This window comes from Gouania willdenowi, chromosome 7 (genome assembly GCF_900634775.1).
Source record: "Gouania willdenowi chromosome 7, fGouWil2.1, whole genome shotgun sequence".
NCBI lineage: Eukaryota > Metazoa > Chordata > Actinopteri > Blenniiformes > Gobiesocidae > Gouania > Gouania willdenowi.
The window spans coordinates 2,380,181-2,402,624 of record NC_041050.1 but is presented as its reverse complement, the minus strand read 5'-3'; the positions used below and the strand labels follow the sequence as shown (position 1 = coordinate 2,402,624).

General features: G+C 38.4%; 1 protein-coding gene across 2 annotated transcripts in view; it reads right to left on the bottom strand.

Annotated features, from left to right (window-relative positions):
• plxna2 (plexin A2) overlaps nt 1–22,444 on the bottom strand; it is a 259,815-nt gene that overhangs the window by 83,411 nt on the left and 153,960 nt on the right. For both annotated transcript variants that reach the window (XM_028452432.1, XM_028452433.1), the window contains exons 5-10: nt 21,528–21,628; nt 11,417–11,540; nt 7,762–7,915; nt 5,274–5,370; nt 2,465–2,579; nt 195–395 (exon numbers count right to left, since the gene is read on the bottom strand). In XM_028452432.1, coding sequence (XP_028308233.1) covers nt 195–395; nt 2,465–2,579; nt 5,274–5,370; nt 7,762–7,915; nt 11,417–11,540; nt 21,528–21,628 — 792 coding nt within the window. The remainder of the gene's footprint in view (nt 1–194; nt 396–2,464; nt 2,580–5,273; nt 5,371–7,761; nt 7,916–11,416; nt 11,541–21,527; nt 21,629–22,444) is intronic.

The following is a 22,444-nucleotide window of genomic DNA, read 5'->3' as shown; positions in this document are numbered from 1 at the left end:
ATATAAAATATATTTTAATAACGGTTAATTACATATGCATAGAACTGTACGTAGAACTGTAACATGGCTATCCAGTTTAGCGTTAAATTAGAAATGACAATTTTTATAGAATTTTCATGGCAATTACAATCAACTCAATTACAATTATAATTTACCCCAACCCTGATAAGCAGAAACGTGTTTTTTGGTCGTACCGAGCTGTTCTGGCACTGCACGCTGGAGCTGTTGAAGCGCAGGGCGGTGACGCGGTGGCTGACCCCCTGGATGTGGAGGACACACTCGTATCCTCTCTGTCCTGACTGGGGCTGAGGAAGGTTCTTAGCCTTCAGAGTGATGGGCTTCACCTCCCCCGCTGGGATCAGGATCTGCTCCGAACGCACCAGCTGGGGGCAGTCCTGCAGGGACGGGGAAGAAGACGTCAGAGGGTGGTCGATGATGACGACGTTTCATGTTGTGTTTTTATCTGCAGCTGGAGACATTCTCTATACAAACAGTGTTTTGTTCAAAGGTACCTGTAGTGAACATGTACATAACATGTGTTTAATGTATTACTAATAAACAAAATATGTGCACCTTTTTATTTAAAAAAAATAAAACTTTTTAGAAGGATTTTATACCTTCTGGCATAAACTATGGAAAGCCGCCATTTTGGACAGGTGCTAAACTGCCCACATTGTATAATTTATAAACATTTAGCTTTACACTTGGCCACCAGTTTAACATTTACATTTAGCATTTGTTTTTAACTTTTACATTTAGATTTAACATTTATTTTTTACTTTTACATTTAGAGTTAACATATATTTTTTTACTTTTACATTTAGATTTAGCTTTTTTTTTTTTTTTTTACTTTTTTACATTTAGATTTAGCAATTATTTTTTTACTTTTACATTTAGCATTTATTTTTTACTTTTTTACATTAGATTTGGCATGTATTTTTTACTTTTACATTTAGATTTAGCATTTTTTTTTTTTACTTTTACATTTAGATTTAGCGTTTATTTTTTTTACTTTTTTACATTTAGAGTTAATATTTATTTTTTACTTTTACATTTAGAGTTAGCATTAATTTTTGGCTTTTACATTTAGCATTTATTTTTTACTTTTTTACAATTTGATTTTACATTTATTTTTTTATTTTTACATTTAGATTTTGCATTTATTTTTCACTTTTTTACATTTAGATTTAGCATTTATTTTTAACATTTACATTTAGATTTTGCATTTATTTTTCACTTTTACATTTAGATTTGACAATTATTTTTAATTTTTACATATACATTTAGCATTAATTATTAACTTTTACATTTAGATTCAGCATTTATTTTTTTACTTTTACATTTAGATTAATCATTTACACATTTTTAACAATTATAGAACTACAGAACATGCTGGTTTACATTAATTTGTCTCAAATGAAATGAAAATGAGATAAATACATCAGCTATGAAACAGTAACTGAGTTTTTACATTCGGTATGAGATAATATTTTGTTTACTGGTGATACATTAAACACATTTTTTGTTTGATACATTTCCACGAGAGATACCCTTTAAATGTGAGCACAGAATCCAATGTAACACAGCACCATGTGAGGCTTTCACAGGACTGATGTGGACTGATGTGGTCATAGTGATGGTGTGCCACTGTAACTCTCACTGAGCTCAATAAAAGTCAGGAGATAACAGAGCGTTAATTGCCATCACAGAGAAGAAGAAAGCAAACTAGGGAAGGGATCAGATGTCTGTCTTTGTGAAGACGAGCCTTGAGGCTGAAACAGAGCTGGAACACAGAGCAGGAAACAGGCGGAGGGACAGGCAGCCAATCAGAGAGGTGGGGATGGCATTAGGGGCGGGTACATTTTAGGACATCCTCAGTTGTCAGAGTGTCAGGAAAACCTCTGTCATTTATCAGATGAAACGACCTCAGGCTTCAAAATAAAAGTAATCAGGCTCAACGGCCTCAGGATGGGAAACACAACATGGTGTTTTATTTTGAAGGAACCGGAAATACACATGACGAAGTAAGTTGAAATGCTGTTTTTTCCTTTTATATATTTTTTTAAATTTAAGATATATCAATGTGTTGTTTGATTAATAAATATATAGTTAAATGAAACATTGATGCATCTTAACCTTTAAAAATAAAAAAGTAAAAAAGCTTTCAACTTCCTCTCGTATCCGAAGCAGCACATGTTGATAACGTCATGTCTATTTCTCGTTTTTCAAATACGTTATATCGTGTTTTACGGCCTGAGGCGGTTGTATTTGAGCCGTCTAGTCTGATGACTTTTATTTTGAAGCCTGAGGCAGTTTCATCTGATGGAGGTTTCCTGACACCTCATTCTGAGAGCTGAGGATGTCTTCAAATGTTCACCATAGGGGGGGTGTTGGCTCCTCCTATTGGTGTGGTAGCTCTCTACCTCCACCTCCTCTACCTTCCTCTTCCTCCTCCTCTACTTACCTCAGAGCCGTTGACTCGTCCCTCCTGGAAGGAGCAGCTGGAGGGGTCGTGGGTACACAGGTTGCGGTATTTGCACCAGTGGCAGCGGAAGGCGCTGTTCACACACGACAGGCACCTGCACGGACACACACGGACACGCACACACACACACACACAGAGGAAATGAGTTCAGATCCCCGAAGGTTCACCTGCTGTCGTGTGACTTTGTTTCTGGCTCAGAATTTAAATACCTGCTGGGTTCATTTCTCTATCGCATATATTATCATTATCATGATCAGACATTATCATGATACGACGCTCGTTATAAGTGCACGTCAAGTATGATTGGGAAGCTGGAGAATTATTCCCAATAATCAGAGTCGTGGGAGGGAAAGAGACAGAGACAGACTGAAGGCCTGGACGTGGAATAATGAGGACGGAGACGACACAGACGCAGCTTGATCCTGTAATTACCATCAGCTCTGCATTGTTGTTGGGCTGCTGCCAGTGCACACTGTGTGTGCACGTGTGTGTGCATTGTGTGTGCACGCTGTGTGTGCACGGTGTGTGTGTGCACGTGTGTGTGCATTGTGTGTGCACGGTGTGTGTGCATGGTGTGTGTGTGCACCATGTGTGTAAACTGTGTGTGTGTGCACGGTGTGTGTGTGCATTGTGTGTGCGTGCTGTGTGTGCACGTGTGTGTGTGCACCATGTGTGTAAACTGTGTGTGTGTGCACTGTGTGTGTGTGCATTGTGTGTGCACGTGTGTGTGTGCACCATGTGTGTAAACTGTGTGTGTGTGCACCGTGTGTGTGTGCACGTGTGTGCACGGTGTGTGTGGACGCTGTTTGATATGAAAGCATGTTCATGGTCTACTGATCTGATACAGACTCTACAGATTTTAATCTAAAAAATAAATACACAAGTGAATGATATATTTATTTCTTCCAGAATTAAAAAAATAAAATAATAATAATAAACACAAATTCAACATGTTAGAAAAGGAGTAGGATCATAACAAAATATAAAAAAAAGAATAAAAAACTAAATTAAATTGAACAACAAAATGAAAAAATAAGACAAATGAATACCAAAATGAAAATAAATAAATGAATACCAAAATGATATAATTATTTTATTTCAAACATGTGAGGAAAAAAGAAATAACCCAAAATAATAATATTAATAATAATAAACCAAATCATAATAGTAGAAGTTAACAAATACATTCAACATGCTTGAAAAGTAAAAAAAAAAATAAAGATTATATGTATGGGTTCCATCAAATGTGTTTTTCATGTAAATAATTAATTATTAGTCACAGCATTTCAAAGTAAATGTTTTGTTGTAATATTAAAGTTTGAATTAAACTTTTCCTATTGTGAAATATGCATGAGCGCCAAACTGTGAGAAGATCTTTAACGAGCTCACGGTTATTAGAATATAGGACGAATTTAAGTGCAGACGTTTGAACGTGTGAGCCATAGAGTGGGAGGAGTTAGCATCTCTGCAGTTAGCATCTCTGGAGTTAGCATCTCTGGAGTTAGCATCTCTACAGTTAGCATCTCTGGAGTTAGCATCTCTACAGTTAGCATCTCTACAGTTAGCATCTCTACAGTTAGCACCTCTGGAAATAACATCTCTGCAGTTAGCATATCTATAGATAGCATCTCTACAGTTAGCATATCTGCAGTTAACGTCTCTGGAGTTAGCATCTCTGCAGTTAGCATCTATGAAGTTAGCATCCCTACAGTTAGCATCTCTTGAGTTAGCATCTCTACAGTTAGCAGCTCTGCAGTTAGCATCTCTACAGTTAGCATATCTGCAGTTAACATCTCTGGAGTTAACATCTCTGGAGTTAGCATCTCTTCAGTTAGCATCTCTACAGACAGAATGTCTGGAAATAGCATCTTTACAGTTAGCATATCTACAGATAGCATCTCTGGAGTAAACATCTCTAGAGTTAGCATCTCTGGAGTTAGCATCTCTACAGTTAGCATCTCTGGAGTTAGCATCTCTTCAGTTAGCATCTCTACAGACAGCATGTCTGGAAATAGCATCTTTACAGTTAGCATATCTACAGATAGCATCTCTGGAGTAAACATCTCTAGAGTTAGCATCTCTGGAGTTAGCATCTCTACAGTTAGCATCTCTACAGTTAGCATCTTTGGAGTTAGCATATCTTCAGTTCGCATATCTGCAGTTAGCATATCTTCAGTTCGCATATCTGCAGTTAGCATATCTTCAGTTAGCATATCTTCAGTTAGCATCTCTGCAGTTAGCATCTCTGCAGTTAGCATCTCTTCAGTTAGCATCACTTCAGTTAGCATCTGTGTCACTGAGAAGAACAGTGCAGAGCTTCTCTGAGTGTGAGTCTCCTTCTCTTTCAGCTCCAGTGTGGAAGCGTGAGTAAGTTTGTCACTGCTGATTAACGGGGCTCATGGGTAACTTGGTAATTGCGTTGCCTGCTCGTCAGACAGCAGCCGACAAAACGAGAGAAGAAGAAAAGACAGTGCCACGCAAAGTGATGCATAAAAGTGCCAGTTTTTATTTGGCAGAGGAGAGCGCAACATGACAGGGTTGGATTTCTGCACCCGCCTTGGATGGCTGCTCTTCTATAAACACGTCACGCTACAGGGCGTGCGAAGGACCTGTTGAAACGTCCTGTTATCAGGGAGCAGCCGGTGATCGGGTTGCATTGGTTTTAACAGGGGCTATTTTAAGGTAAGAGGAGAACAAACAGTAACTAATTCTGAGAGTATTGATCCAAAGGTTTCAGGCTGCAGCGCTTCTTTTATTTTTAGGAAAAGAATAAAGACGTCAGACTCACAGCTGGTGGACGCTGCAGTTGTAGAACTTCACCTCAGTGCTGATGAGCATCTGACCTGTTTCCTTAGAGTTCAACCTCAGCTCAACACCTGACCAATCTGAAATACACACAACAAGAGAAATCATGTTAAACAGTAACTAAACCAATGTAAGCAATGGTTCAAACTGGCCCTTTAGATCAGTGGTTCTCAACCTTTTCAGCCCACAATCACCAAAATAAAGGTTTCAGACACCAGGGACCCCCACTGTTAAACACAGACATGAACACTGAAGAACAGTCATGTGGAGACAGGACCATCTATAAGGGGGAATAAAGGGGAGAGATTTTTGGGGTCCATCCATAAAGTCAGTAAAATGATGATCCATTGTTCTATGAATCTGTGATAACCACATTTATTTATTCATCTGAATAATATCCACTGTTATCCAGGAATTATCTTATTAATTTGCGCCATAGTATATACCTTAAAGATGTATATCCTTGTTTTAATCAGAAATAAAAGGGGATAAAGGTGGTGAAATGGGTTTTTAAAAACTGTAAATATAGGAACAATTAGTTTAAACTGGCAAATAATGGGCATGACACACAGTGAATGTGGTTAAATTGACCAAAAATAAACATGAAATATGGTGAAAAGAGGTTAAAAGTGACAATAATGGCTCAGGATATGTGACATTAGGTGGAAAAGGTTTATAAGTGCTGAACATGTCTTGAAAGTGGGAAAAAATGTGCAGAAAAGGCTTTGAAATGCGATTGAAGTGTCAGAAATGGGAGTAATGTAGCAAAAATGTGACAAGAAAAAGTGATGAAATTAGGTTAAAATATGGTGAGTTTGGGGGAAAAAAAAGGAAAAAATGGGCTCGACCCCAAGGTTGAGAACCCCTACAGTAGTGTTAGCGTTAGCTTTTTTAGCCTTAAGTGGTCGTCTCATCTGCTGCTATGCCCCAATAATTACCTCCAGGTTAAATAAAATACCTTGTGTCTAGGGTACGTGATTAGCGCTAAGCTAGGAAGGTAAAAATAAGCAAAAATTGGCTCAAATTGTTCAGAAAATATTCTTAGTTTCTTTAGTTTCATGTTTAAAATGTTTCTCGTGTATATTTTTCCATCTACACATTAATGCTCACATTTTTCATCTATTTTCTTCATTTCTGTCCTGCACTCATCATCACGTCAACAGATAGAAAGTCTTCCTCTGGGGACGAGAAACGGAGGAGGATAGTGGCGAGGTCGGATGCAGGATGGATGAGAGGGGGTGTGATTGGCTGACATTTACCTGGGGGGGGGGGGGGGGGGGGGGACACTGGGATGGGTGTTCCCCTGAGAGCTGTGGGCAAACAGGGCTGTCATTTACCCAAGCCTCACTATCTACACGTCATCCATTATTCACAGGCTTAGTTTTGGCCACCCTGTGAGGGATTCAATGTTCAACAACAGATGGCACAACCACTGCCACATGTTTGTTTTATACATAAAGATAAAAAAAGATTGTTATGAATAATATAGAAGCACAATTAGCACATGTTTACTCCTGAGTGACGTAGCTCTGTAACGTACGACATACACAACCTGGTTCCTGCATCATCCTCTCACGACGTGATTGATAAACCTTTAGATTGAATTTCACTGACACGGTTTGGTAGTAAACAATGAAGCAGAGAAGAAGAGCTCTCCAAAGGGACTCACTTAACTTCAGCCATCAGAGCATCAGCCGTGTACTGTTTAAGGGAGAATTAAGGCCCCTTAGGAGGCATTTTTTTGTCTTCTTTGCACTTCATTAGAAAAGAGCTTCATTACTGTTTGAAAATTATTAGTTATCAATAGTAACTTTTATGATATTTGAAGAGTATTCCTTTTTTATTTATTTAATTTTTTTTTCAAAAAAAGTCACAGTTTAACTTTCCATCTTAATTTAATTTAAAAAAATATGTTATTGCGATGGAGACTTTATTAATAAAGAGCTTTATAACTGTTCTCGAATTATTAGTTATTACTATTTGTTTTTATAAGATTTGAAGGAGAACAGTCCAAATTTTGTTTTACAAAAAAGCTCGTACTTTTTTACCCTTTTTGTCACAATTAGGGTACCTGAGAGGTTTTTTTTTTTTTGTACTTTATAATAAAGAGGTTAATTATTGCTATTTGTAATTAAATACTCCAAATTTGTATATTTTTTTTTTGTTGTTTTACCCTTATTTTTACTTTTACATTTTGTCACGATAGGGGGGCATGAGAGTTTTTCACTATTCAAATGGGGGCGCAACTGAAAAAGTTTAGGAACCACTGCCCTTACACGCACACACACACACACACACACACACAGGCCTTGCGTTTGACACACATGCAATTTACCAGTGTTGCTAAGGGATAAGAAAAGACTCATTTCCAAGTGTCCGATGTTCCTTTGCTCATTAATAACGACCGCAGTGGACTGTATGAGAAGGTGACACATCAGTGTGTGTGTGTGTGTGTGTGTGTGTGTGTGTACCTTGGTCTGTGGGGATGAGGGGGACATCCTTGGCAGCGGGCGACACACAGACGATCTGGTTTCCATTGACCTGCCCTTCCACCTCCGTCAGGTTCCCAAAGGAGCAGGTGATGCCCAAAGAAAGGTCCGGAACATCGCTCACCTTCACCAGCAGCTGCACGTGGGTTAGAGAGCATCCATAAAGTCAGCAAAATTATGTTCCATTGTTCTATGAATCTGTGATAACCACATTTGTTTATTTATCTGAATCATATCCACTGTTATCCAGGAACATTTGCTAATTTTAATAGTAGGAACAATTAGCTTAAACTGGCAAATAATGCGCATGACAAAACGTGAATGAGGTTAAATCGGCAAAAAAAATCGTTAAATATGGTGAAAAGAGGTTAAAAGTGACAATAATGGGTCAACATATGTGACATTAGGTGGAAAAGTGGTGGAAAGGGTTTATAAGTGCTGAACATGTATTGAAAGTGGAAAAAATGTGCAGAAGAGGCATTAAAATGTGATGAGGCAATAAAAAGAGCAAAAATGTGTTATTTTGCACCATATTCATTTTATCAGCTTTTAGAAATGAGACTTCTTTACAGTTTTAGAGCCTGTGTTTCGCCATCTTGAAATCACGTGATTGATGATGTTGCATGACCCCACTGCCTTTAAACATCACATTGTTTTTTGTTGCAGTAAATGTGGGTAAATTGGCTAAAATAAGCATGAAATATGGTTAAAAACAGGTTAAACGTCACAATAATGGGTCAATCTATGTGACATTAAGTGGAAAAGTGCTGGAAAGGGTTTATAAGTGCTGGAAATGTCTTAAAAATGGAAAATAAAATAGCAGAAAAGCCATTGGAATTTGATAAAGAAGTGGCAGTGCATTAAAAAGAGCAAAAATATGGCAAGAAAAAGTGATGAAAATGGGTAAAAAATATGGTAAGTTTGGTGTAGTTGCAGAAAAAGGGTTAAAAAATGGGCTCAAATTTGTTAAAAAAAACTTTTAGTTTCTTAAAGACATATGGCGGCCCCCTCCCAGTGTCTCGCGACCCAACATGCAGGTTGAGAACCCCTGTGTTAGATGATCCCATGGGGAATGTTGCAGAATCATCACAGATTAAAAGCTTCAGACATAGAATAATCAAACGGAGAATAAGTCGTGTTTGTTCCTCCTCTTTACACACGGCCTATTGATGAAGACAGTTACAAGAAGTCAAAACACACACACACACTTTAATGTGCGGAGCATGTGTTTAAAGCGTTGCACGCACACGCACGAGGCACATGAAGGCGTTTGAAGTGATTCTCCAGAGAACAGTGACAAAGGAACTGAAGTATTCAGCTGCTGCTTCTATAAATAAATGTGTGTGTGTGTGTGTGTGTGTGTGTGTGTGTGTGTGTGTAAGATCTCGCTCTCTAGCCAAGTAAGAGGCAGTGGGGATAATTATCAGCGTGGCATTTGAAAGCCTTGTTCCATTAGCTGTTATTTTTGGGCGACACCATTTGAAGTTTGTCTTTGTTTTATCTGCCTCTCACTAAACGCCGTGGGGCGACGGGGACGGGGCGAGGCAGACGAGCAGCTAAACTGTGGAACTTTCATGAAACGCCACCATCGCTGCCTCCCTCGTTAGCCATAGCTACGACTCCACCACTGAAGAAGAACCTCTCGTCTCTCCCTCCCTCCTGTTTTACTCTCTGCTTGTTTGTTGCTTCACTTCTGAGTTGTCGTAGAGATCCTTGATTACAGCAATCGCAGCAATCAAAGTCTTTTGTTAAACGCAAAATTCCCCCAAGTAGCCTCTCTTGTTAATTAACCCTCGTCTTCCTTTGACACACACACACACACACACACACACACACACACACACACACACACACACACACACACACACACACACACACACACACACACACACACACACACACACACGCACACAGTGATTGTCAGGCATCATCTCACTGGTGTCAGACTTTCTACTGGAGGTTATTTGATCCATCCCATAATGAGTGCACAAACACCAGAAGCCTGGGTTGCCATGGAGACGGCCATCGGCCCCCACAGAGTTTGGCACATGTGTGTGAATTTGTTCACAAATGGCTTCATGATGTGACCCCGTTGATGGTGTGGATCAACTCGGGACAACAGCTAGCATGTTGCTAACTGCTGTTAGCACAGAGAGGAACAGTAGCAACGCTTTAAAACATTTTAGACATTAGACAGGGTTCGGGTTAAACACACAATAGATTATTTTATACTTACATATATATATATATATATATATATATATATATATATATATGTATATATTTAAGGGTTCATTTACACCAGTTCAGTCCTGGAGCTGATCATTTCATCACCTTGACTCGGTTTGTTCACAGAGTGCATTTTCTGACACGCTCCAAACTATAATTTTTTTTATATACATTAATTTTTTTGAGCAAATGATCTTTGTTTTTTATTTATCTATGTCTTTATTGCATGAAAAAAGGTCTCCAGCAGCTTTAACCTGTTAAGCCCCAACCACTTTTCTCAGAGAATCACAACAAATAACATTTTTCCAAAGCTTCTACATGACCTACATGGTAGGGCCCTTAGTGGTTATAGTTGGTGTGAAATTTTGGAAATATATGATACCAACAGACAATAAATTATGTTTTAAATACTGACATTTGTAGTCCGCCCAAAAAAAAACAGAGATTTACATCACAAATAAAGCCAATTCTCATTAGGGAAGGCTACAAAGGCCACAATAATTGTACTAATGTATGGACAAGTTTTGTGATATTAATCAACAATAGGCCGAATATACACGTTTTTGTAAAAAAAAAGGCCCACTTTGCCACAACTGTGCCAAATTTTCCACAAGTTTGGGAACAAGCGTGCAACTGTAATATGTCGGTCAAAACTGATTCCAATCATTTTTAGTCTTATTTTTGACCAATATATTACACATTTTTTTTCCAACTTTGTGCTGTGCCATTAAAATAAGTTGTAATGTAATTGCCAAAAAAAAGCTGCACATAATACAAATAAGCAGATTCTGTCTTGTACGTTTGAAAATCAATAAAGCAGCAAATCTTGGAGGAAAGCATAAAAGTGTACACCTCATAAAGCACTGCAGAAAACCATTATGGATTCAGTAAACGAGGCAACATCTGTAAAACCTGACATTTCCAGGGTTTGGATCCATTACGTACTGTATATTATTGGATATTTAGAGCCTATGATGGTGTGTGTGTGTGTGTGTGTGTGTGTGAGAGAATGTTTCCCTCACAGCTGATCTTTCCTGTTCACATGAAGTCTGTGTGAAAACACTGATCGGTTCTTGGCTGCACTCGGACAACTTTAACTCCCACACACACACACACACACGCACACACGCACACACACACACAAACACACAAATGCAAGTGAGCCTTGGCACATGCATTAAAATCTTGGGAACTGCTGAGTATTTGCATGCTGTAACGCCCACACTGAGCTCTTATGAACTTTCCCATCTAATGTTTATGCATCGGTGCAATCAAGACGAGGTGAAGCGAGCTGCGATCGTTTAAAATTCTCCATCCCGGGTGCGTGGGCAGAGAACACGTGGGCGGGATCTCATGTTCCCCAAGTTTTTTTGTTGAAAGTGCGTTTAGTTTGTGGTTGAAAACTTACAGAAACGCTGGGCTCCGACACGGCGATGCTGTCTGGGAACACGGTGGCCGTCACACACTGGTGGAGAGAGGCGGCGAAGCGATAGGGCTCGTCTGCCCGTTCACACCGATCCCTCTGAGAGCATCTGCAGAAAAACAGAAAGAGAAAAACATCAGGTGGAGACAGAGATTTACCGTCTTTTGATTAGTCACAGAAATGTTCAAAATAAGGAAAAACAGTCTCAGCTGCTCAAATAAAAACAAGGACTTTTTACATCTGTACTATGCAACACACATTAATAATACATATATAATATGTTATAAGTACGTGACACAAGTTGCAAAAGAGTGGCTGAAAACGAACAGAAAAAGTGGTAAAAATGGTTCAGTGTTGGTTTAAAACTGGCAGAAATAGAAGGGGGGGGGGGGGGGGGGGGGGGGGGGGCAAAATGTAATTTAAAAAGTAGGAACAATTAATTTAAACTAGCAATTAATGTCCATGATAAATCGTAAATGTGGTTAAATTGGCAAAAATAAGCATGAAATATGGTGAAAAGAGGATAAAAGTGACAATAAAGGGTCAACATATGTGACATTAGATGGAAACTTGGTAAAAAAGCTTCATAAATGGCGAAAATGTCTTGAAAGTGAGAAAAATGTGCAGTGAAATGTGATGGAGAAGTGTCAGAAATGTGAGTAACATAGCAAAAATGCATTAAAAGGAGCACAAATATGGCAAGAAAAAGTAAAAATAAATTGTTCAAATTGTTCTGAAAATTTTTTGTTTCTTGACGGCATCTGGCGGCCGCCTCCCAGTGTCTTGCGACCCAAAATGAGGTCCTGACCCCAACATTGAGAATCCCTGGTTTATGGGATTCCACATCCCATGATGCAATGCACCAAACTGTTCCAACAACGTCAATAAGAGAGTGTTTATGATGAAGATGAAAACAAACTATCAAGCAATAATTTCAAACTTCCACATCTTTATTCAAACAGATGATCTTTAGTTTATTGATCTGATGCCAACACTATGACTTTATCTATGACTAAAATAAAATAAATGCCTCCAGCAGCTTTAACATCTAGAAGCATATACTGTACATATGTGAAAGTTCAAAATTCACAAACTGGTAAAAATAAACTGCACTAAAGCCATAAATTCAAATCAAAATCAAGAAATAAATGACAAAAACGTCTAAACTTTAAAATAAAAAACTTGTCAAAGTGAAAGTAAAATGAGTGACGATTAAATTAATCCAAAAGTGTAGTTTATAAAAAAAATAAACAATATCAAAAGTACTGTATATAAAATTCCTATTATTAGTTTTTAAAACTGAACTTTTACTTACAGAGATAAGTCACAATAAGAGCATAAAAATGAATAATTATTATAACATTATTACATTATCAACATGAGGATGTAATGGAGCTAGTTTTGGCGTCTCTGGGGCTTTTATTATGACTTCTGTTCAGCATCGACTCATATTGTATTAAGACAGGCAACAGGAGAAAGCAGGTGAAGATATTATAGTGATTCAGAGGAGGAAAATTCACAATAACTGCAGGACTCTATCATCTCAATCTATGTTGCACATTCTAGAATTATTTGTCCATTGTCAGCTCAGAAAGTTTAAGATTCACAAACTTTTTAAGATCAACTGCACAGAATTCAAATCAAACCTCAGAAATAAAAGACAAAAGCAATTCAACTTTAAAATAAGTAACTTGTGCTAAAGCTGAACAATATGACTTTGTTTGCTACAAATTCATGTCTTTTGGAGTCATTTATGTCAACTTTTCCCCTCTTAAACACATGTAATATCTTTTTATATGTGGGACATTTTTAGTGATGTAAATATATGTTTTTCCATCTATTTTGAGATGCTTTCATTCATAATTTCAAACCTCTGGCACGTGTGTTTGTATAAAGCTCGTGCAGTGAGCGATGGAGGTCTCGCGCTGAAACAAACGGTCCAGCCACCGCCGTGTGATTAAACGTCTACACACCCCGACGTGTTCCTCAATTACTGCAAGACTTTGGAGACGAGTTCGGTGCAAATGACCAGGTGGTTCCTCATCAGAGATAATAATGGTCAGAGAGAAGATGAAACAGCAACCCTCCTCATTAACACACCTCTGCCTCTTATTAAAACCACGGCCTCCTTCCATCCCATTATCCAGCGTGTCCTCAGCCTTCTCAGACGTCTACAGGACCCGCTAACAGGCTGCTTGGTCACAGCGCCTCTAATTGGACGCCAACGGGTCAGACGCTGTCCATGGTGCTGATGTGTCTGCACCTACTTTCCTTTGACTGCTCACTTTGTGTGTGTGTGTGTGTGTGTGTGTGTGTGTGTGTGTGTGTGTGTGTGTGTGTGTGTGTGTGTGGTGTAGGTGCTCAAGACAGCATCATGTCTCTAAACACGACACACACACACACACACACACACACACACACACACACACACACACACACACACACACACACACACACACACACACACACACACAATCCGAGCTACATCTTCGTCCATTTGTAATTATGTTGTCAGAAGTTCAATGTGTATCGAGTGAATTCGCACAAAAAAGAACACTAACGCTCTGTGTACACAAACACATACACACACACACACACACACACACACACACACACACACACACACACACACACACACACACACACACACACACACACACACACACACACACACACACACACACACACATTAAGGGGAGAGATTTTTGGGGTCCATCCATAAAGTCAGTAAAATGATGATCTATTGTTCTATGAATCTGTGATAAACAGATATATTTATTCATCTGAATAATATCCACTGTTATCCAGGAATGTTTATTATTATTATTATTATTATTATTATTATTATTATTATTATTATTATTATAGTCATCTTAAAGATGGAAATCCTGGTTTTAATCAGAAATTAAATGGGCCAAAAAAGGGACAAAATTTATTAAAAAAGGTGGTGAAATTGGGTTTTTAAAACTGCAAAAATTGGTTAAAATTTGCAAATTAGTGTTAGTGTTATTAGCTGTTAGTGTTATTAGCTGTTAGCGTTATTAGCTGTTAGCGTTATTAGCTGTTAGCGTTATTAGCTGTTAGCGTTATTAGCTGCTGTGCTCTGAGGCGTCACTTTGTTATTCATTCTTCTGATGTGAGTCACAAGCACTGATACGTGTTTGAATCAAAGCTAAAGCTAAGGTGAGGGCTGAGCCTGGTTGCCATGGCGTCAGGCGATGGTCATTATCCATGTGTGAGCCGATAATAACCACGATGGGCTCCTATTACTCTCATCCTCCCATTCATTCTGAACACATGGAGCAGTTTGTAGATGAGATGATACACGATAATACAGAAATACTGAATTACTGACAAAAAACTGCAATAACTTAAATAAAAAGTACAGTTTATATATATATATATCGATGTCCCACCACTAATTTAAAATCATACCTCATAGAGCAAAATATATGGTTTTCTAAACCATTATTACATTATTAACGTGATGATGTGTTGGAGCTACTTTTGGCTTTTATTATGACTTCTGTTGAGCATCAACTGGACCGGCTACACATCGCTGTACGCTACAGGAGACAGCAGGAGAGGACATTATAGTGATTCAGAGGAGGAAAACACAGCCAGAGACTGCAGAACTCAATCAATGCAACATTATTGATCTATGATCAGCCAGGGTTCTTTATGTTTCACTTTATGTTGTGCCATTTAAATCATTAGGGTACTCTGGGTTCTTCACCCTTCACTTTATTTGCAGTCTGAAAATGACTGAAGTCATGTGATATAAGAAGTGTAAAGCTGAGCTTTGCAAATATTGTGGATTGTGGGCGACCGTGGCTCAGGTGGTAGTGGGTCGTCTTCTGATCGAGAGGTTGGGGGTTCGATCCCAGTACCTGACTATGTGTCGAAGTGTCCTTGGGCAAGACACTGAACCCTAAGTTGCTCCCAGTGGTCGACTAGTGCCTTGCATGGCAGTCCTGTCCCACTGGTGTGTGAATGTGAGAGTGATTGGGTGAATGAGCTGATATGTAAAGCGCTTTGAGACTGTTACAGTGTGGTTATAAGGCGCTATATAAATCAAGTCCATTTACCATTTTAATAGAATTTTTGTATTTGAACTGAATTAGTTGGTAATTTACAAAATGTTTACAGTTTTTCTGTCATTTCTACATTATCGAGCGGGCAAATTTGATGCTCTAAAGGGCCAGATTTGGCCCCTGGGCCTAGAGTTTGACACACGTGCAAAGTATATTGTAAATAATTGATCACATTTTCTGATTTGTTCACCTAAAGCTTTGAAAACCAATGTTTACTGTTTGAGCAGAGATGGAAACCAGTGATAAACACACACACACCAGTATGTGTATCTCATGGGTCGATACTTTGTTTTTATGTTCTCCGTCTACACACTGAACCTAGCAGTGCAGTATTTTAGCACGCAGCTAACTCGTACTAGCTCTGTGCGCTCTAGTCATGTTGATGGACCTGCATGTTTGCAATCAATATCTCATTAGGCGCAATTGGGAAGATGGATATGGCTTTCCACTGCCTGCAAACCATGGGCTGCTGTTAATAATTCGGCCATTACACCAAACATATCACAATGGCCCCCATGCAGCCACAGCTAGGCTAATTATCCTAGCCACTCGGCTAATTACCAGGAGGTTTTATGGTTGTTCTTATAACACACGAGTCGACATGGAAACAGAAAATATAATAATTGTCGACCTTGGAAGTGATACATGGATAATTATGATGGTTCTACTTTGGACCAATAGGAGTGAGTGAAAACAGGAATGTCTTTAAAGGGATCCTCCACCGTTTTTACGACACTTTACAGTTTTAGAGCCTGTGGTCCTCCATCTTGAAATCACGAGGCCATGTTTGGTAGTAGACAATGAAACAGAGAAGAAGAGCTCTCCTAAGGGACCTTTACCCTAGTTTAAACAGTGTGCTGACATGCTCTGGTTGCTGAAATTAGCGAATAAATCAGGAACTTTTGAAGGACTCCCACCCAAAGGTTCTTCTATTCTCAAGGTTTGTGTGTCTTCAACAGTTCGTGATTTACTCGCTAACTATAGCCACCAGAGCATGTCAGCGCACTGTTTGAGGGGAGAGTAAAGGTCCCTTAGAAAGAGCTCTTCTTCTCTGCTTCATTGTCTACTACTAAACCGCTGAGCTGGAGTTGTCATCCCCGTGGTCACAGATTATTTTTCGGGTCACAACTGTTTTTTTATCCTCTTTCTGTAAATAAAAGAGGTTTATATCGACATCTTTAACGTTTCCTGATTATTTAGAGAAACCAAAAGCAGCACAAGTTGTTTTTTTGACTGAAAAAGCTGCTAAATGATGTAAAAAGCTGCTAAATGATGTAAAAATCAGCCTGAATGTTTCACTCCAATAGAAAACAATGGGATGTTTAGAGGTAGTGGGGCCGTGTGACATCATCAATCATGTGATTTGGAGGAACACAGGCTCTACAACTGTAAAGTAGTCCCATTTTTAAAAGTTAATTAAAATAAATATGGTGCAAAATATTGTGTTTTGTTAGACACAGTTTTACTAATAAGTACATTTCAAAGATTTTTTGATGACTGTGTTTTTGGACCGTGAGCAGACAGAAGCTGAACGAGTCATTTACAAAAACTGTGAGTGAAGAGCTGAATATGATGATGGTGATGATGATGGTGATGATGGTGATGATGATGAGGAGGAGGAGCTCCAAACCAAACCGTGCACAGCATCCAACACTGGAGCAGCTGCTGCTAATTAAAGGGCTTCACACTACAGACTATTTCCTCTACAGCGTCATCTAAAGCAAACCAATGTCCCTCCATGTTTCTAATTAGCCAGCTCACAATGCAGCGCTCCAACAGGCGTGCATGCACAAACAGAGAGAAGAAGAAGAAGAATAGTGTGGAGAACGTTGATGTGGCGAGGACGAGAGAGAGCGGCTTATCAGAGGAGAGACGTGGCGTAGCTGTGGGGATGAGGGAGGTGTAAACATGGGAGAAGGAAAAGGAATGTAACTAAATTATCTGTGGCTAGCTGCTTTAGCAGAGGCTGGAAGAGGCAGTGGTGATGACAGCTGTGAGCGTCAGATAGAAACAACTTTATTTACAGCGTGAGCGACGGGAGCTGCAGCTGCTTCTGGACCAAAATGATACTTCCTGTTATTTCTGGTTGTGTTACATCCACATACAACAGCTTTAATGCAAACCACTGAGCTGTGGATGATACTGTAGCATTTACTATTTGTTCTATGTTGTGTTGGGTCATTTACTACCATTTTATGTATCTTTGTTGGTGTTTACTATATTTATCAGTTCATTTTGTATGTTTTTAATAGTCATTTTCTGAGTGTTTCTGTAATTTACTATGTTTTTAATAGTAGTGTTTTTGATGTTGTGTTGGGTACTTTCTTATTATTTTGTGTATTTTTGTTGTTGTTTAGTATATTTTGAAATAATTTAGTATTTGTGTGTGTTTCTATAATATAGTAGGTTTTTAATAGTTGTTTTGCGTGTTTTTTTATCCATGTTTGTGTTTTTGATGTTGTGTTGGGTAACTTATTGTCATTATATTTATCAGTTAATTTTGTATGTTTTATAGTCATTTTGTGAGTCTTTCTGTAATTTAGTATGTTTTTATTAGTCATTTTTTGTGTTTTTGATGTTGTGTTGGGTACTTTCTTATCATTTTGTGTATTTTTGTTGTTGTTTAGTATATTTTGAATTAATTTAGTATTTGTGTGTGTTTCTATAATATGATAGGTTTTTAATAGTCATTTTGTGTGTTTTTTTAATCAATGTTTGTGTGTTTGATGTTGTGTTGGGGAACTTATTGTCATTTTGTGTATTTTTATTGTTGTTTAGTATATTTTTCAATTATTTTGTGTGTGTTTCCGTAATCTGGTATGTTTTTAATAATCATTTTGTGTGTTTTTGGAGTCATTGTTTTTTTTTTTTGATGTTGCGTTGGGTAATTTCATATTTATTTGCTTCACCCGACTTATAGAAGCTGAGAGGGTTACGCTAAAATCTCGCTGGAATATTTTGCGAGAAATTTGTAAGAAATTTGAAAAATACCATTAAAATGTGTGATATGGTCCCAAAAAATGTAAGTGAGGGTTTAGTCTGTGTCACAGAGATATTTCTATTTCATTAATGAAAACACTTTAGACAGGTGTGATAAAAAAAACAGCTCTTTCATATATTAGAACAGTGTTCTCTACCTTGGGGTCAGGACCCCATTTAGGGTCGAGAGACACTGGGAGAGGGTGGCCAGAATCCTTCAAGGAACTAAGAATTTCTTTTTTAACAATTTGAGCCAATTTTTGCTAATTTTTACCCTTATTTTGCGACTATTTGAATGCCTTCTCTGCACATTTTCCTCCCTTTCCACCACTTTTTCACCTAATGTCACATATGTTGACCCATTATTGTCACTTTTAAACCTCTTTTCACCATATTTCATGCTTATTTTTGCCAATTTAACCACATTTACAATTTGTCATGCAAATTGTTTGTCAATTTAAGCGAATTGTTCCAACTAGAAGTTCCAATATTGACACTTTGAACCTTTTTTACCAATTGTTCTGCTTCCCTAAATTTTACTTTATTAGCAGACCTTTGACTTTTATCACAATATTGTATTTTGAGTTCATTTCCGAAATTTTGACTTTAACCTCGTCTTTTCAACTTTAATCTTGATTTGCCTACAATTATTTTCTACATCAAATTTGGCGCTAATTCTCTTCCGTATGAAAGGGAAATAAGTAAAGTATGAGACATAAAATCTAAGTTCTTCCAACTGTTCTCAGCTCATTTAAATCAGGATGTAAAAGCATTTTATTTCAGACTTCAGGGTCCCATTGATTTACAGCAACATGTGCAGCCGTCAAAGAACAAACTTTCCCTTCAGTGAGGGATTCTGTGCGGACATAGGCCCCGCCCCCTCCCTGCAAGGCCGTGATGGAGAACAGGTCCTGAGAAGGACTTTAGCACGGCGCTACGTTAGCATGAGGATGCATTATCACCTGAACCTGTTCACCCTTTAATACCCACACACCTACACACACACACACACACACACACACACACACTAGCATGTGATTAGCATGGCGGCGTGCAGGCTTGTGTTGTGGTAAACGATCCCTGCGTGACGGCATGGCGGTTGTGGCCCCTCCCACTCCTCTGCTAGCGCATGCTAAACTCCCTGTCACTAGGCAATTATTTGTCCTGTCCCAGCTTTGGAGTGATGTAAATTACTTTAAGTGCACTTTACAGCAGCCGCCATTGCAATAATGATGATTGCAGTGGTGCTCCGACACACACACAAATACAGAGCTATACCTTAACAGACACTGCAGTGAGGGGTGGGTGGGTGGGGTGGGTTTAATAAGTGGCACATAAAAGACAAGCAGGGAAAAAGCTCAGGCATGTGACAGAATAGCTTTACTCAAATTGTAGAGATGAAGATAGAGCACAAAGGTCTCTGAGCTGTTTTTTTTGTAATCATCTTCAGTCAAGTACACACTCTCCATACACTCATCTAAATACTGTCGCGTTTACACACAGATATAGCCGTCAACGACTCAACCCTCAATACGTAAAGTTAAAAAAAGAAGCACTTTCTGCCTAATAATGTCTCATTCTCCTCCTGTCTAGTTTCTGTTGCAGTACAGCTCATCACCAGTAGGTGTCACTCATGTTTCCCATGCTTTTCTTTCATAGGGAATGTAAACACTGCAGCCAAACAGTCAACTTTAAATACACACTGTGTAAATGTAGAGAACAAAAAGAAATACTGCACTGTGTAGAAAGGCATGGGCGACAGACGGTTTAAGTTTGTGTACACAATCAACCCAAAAACAAACAAGATGACAGAAAACTACACAAAATACACAATGGGGTTATGTTACAAATCTGGATTACTTGTTATCGCACTAAATTCCAGGATTTAATCAGTGTGTGCTGGACTACGGAGCATGCTAACTTCTTACGGAGCTAAATCACCATGGTAACTTAGGCTGAACGACTAGCCTGCTCACGAGCAAGTTTTTCTCTGGCTAGGATCTGAGGGAGTGCTAAAGTCCCACCTCCTGACCAATCAGATCTCTTAGAAAGCGAGCTGTCCAATAAAAGGTGATGTGTGAACCCGTCTCTGTGTGGATCTGATCTGACAGCTGATGATAGAGAATATTTAGACATCAATGACATCCTTTAGGAAACATTGAGATTTATCAGAATCAGAATCAGAAACAACTTTATTGACCCAGTAATGTATGTTATACACAATTTGACTCGGTAGACTGATGGACTGATCAAATAAAATCAATAAAATAAGTCAGCTGATAAAGCTTGTGTGCATGGGTCGCTTTCACACTGATAAATTAATGAATTCATGAATGTATTCTGTGGTGTATTTTTAAAGAATTATTCCTCATTTGGGACATTCTACAGTTCATTCGCTGTAATATCTACCTCCGTCACTAGAGCGCGCCGGTTAGCCAGACTGAAATCAACACGCTTAGCTCAGCGTGTTGTTGTCAACCTTTGTAGGACAGCTTCTCTCTGACAGGGAATGTTTGGTTAGGTGAAGCTAACGGAGATTAATCCAGGATATAATTATGTAGATTCGAAACATAGGCCCAAAATGACTCCAAAAACACCCAAAATGACTCCAAAAACACCCAAAATGACAGAGAACTTCACATAATAACAGAAAACTACACAAAATAACAAAAAAATACACAAAATAACAAAAAAATACACAAAATGGCAGAAAACTACACAAAATAAGAGGAAAGATATACAAAATGACTCCAAAAACACACAAAATAACAGAAAAAATACACAAAATAACAGAAGACATACACATAATTACTCCAAAGACACAGAAAACTACAAAAATAACATAAAAAAATACACAAAATGACAGAAGAAATTCACAAAATGACAAAAATACATAAAATGACTCCAAAATCAAACAGAGTGACATAAAAAGGTAAAAAAACAAGAAGAAATCAGGCTGAAGCCTTTGTTTGTTTCCAGCACTTTGTTCAGATGAGCAGACGTACAGTATAGGTGATACTTACACATTATGCAGCACACACCATCCACAGTGAGGATCTCCAGAGCTCAGACACTCTCCACACGTCTCGTACTGTTCACACGACTCGATGGGAACCTGAGTGACCTGCACACACACACACACACACACACACAGGAAGAAGCTGCAGCAGGCTTTAAAAAGCACACACTGTAAACATGGTGGAAATATATAAATTACAAAGCAGCTCACACATTTCTAATGATGAAATAATCAGTGATTGAACAGCTTATTAGAGTAATGATCATTACAGAGGAACTACCAGTTACATTCTAAAACCAAAATGTTCTATCTTTGTATCATTTAGTCATTTTTTCCTCACATTGTGTGTATTTGTTGTAGTTTTGTTTTGGTTTTTTTTCATTTTGTGTGTTCTTATTTTTCATTTGTCTTGTTTCATGTGTTCTTGATATTGTTTAGGAGATTATTCACAATTTATTATGTTTTTATTGTCATTTTGTGTTTTTGTTGTCGCTTCATTTTGTGTATTCTTGGTATAATTAAGTGTATTTTTCACACAATTTGTAAGTTTTTGTTGTTTGTGTGTTTTTGTGTCATTTTGTGTGATATTGGAGTCATTCTACCTTTGAGGGCCACATGTGGACATTAAAGACTCTGTTAATCTTCTCTTCTATACCTTCTTATCCTTCACAGGGCGGCTGTCATTAGGCGTAAAGTCAACAGAATAAAAGAGTCTTGTGTTCGGAGTTTGAGCCTCTTTTTCTCCACAATAACTTGTGCAACACCAACTGCTCGTATGACTGTCATCTCCATCACACACACACACACACACACACACACACACACACACACACACACACACACACACACACACACACACACACACACACACACACACACACACACACACACACACACACACACACACACACACACACACAC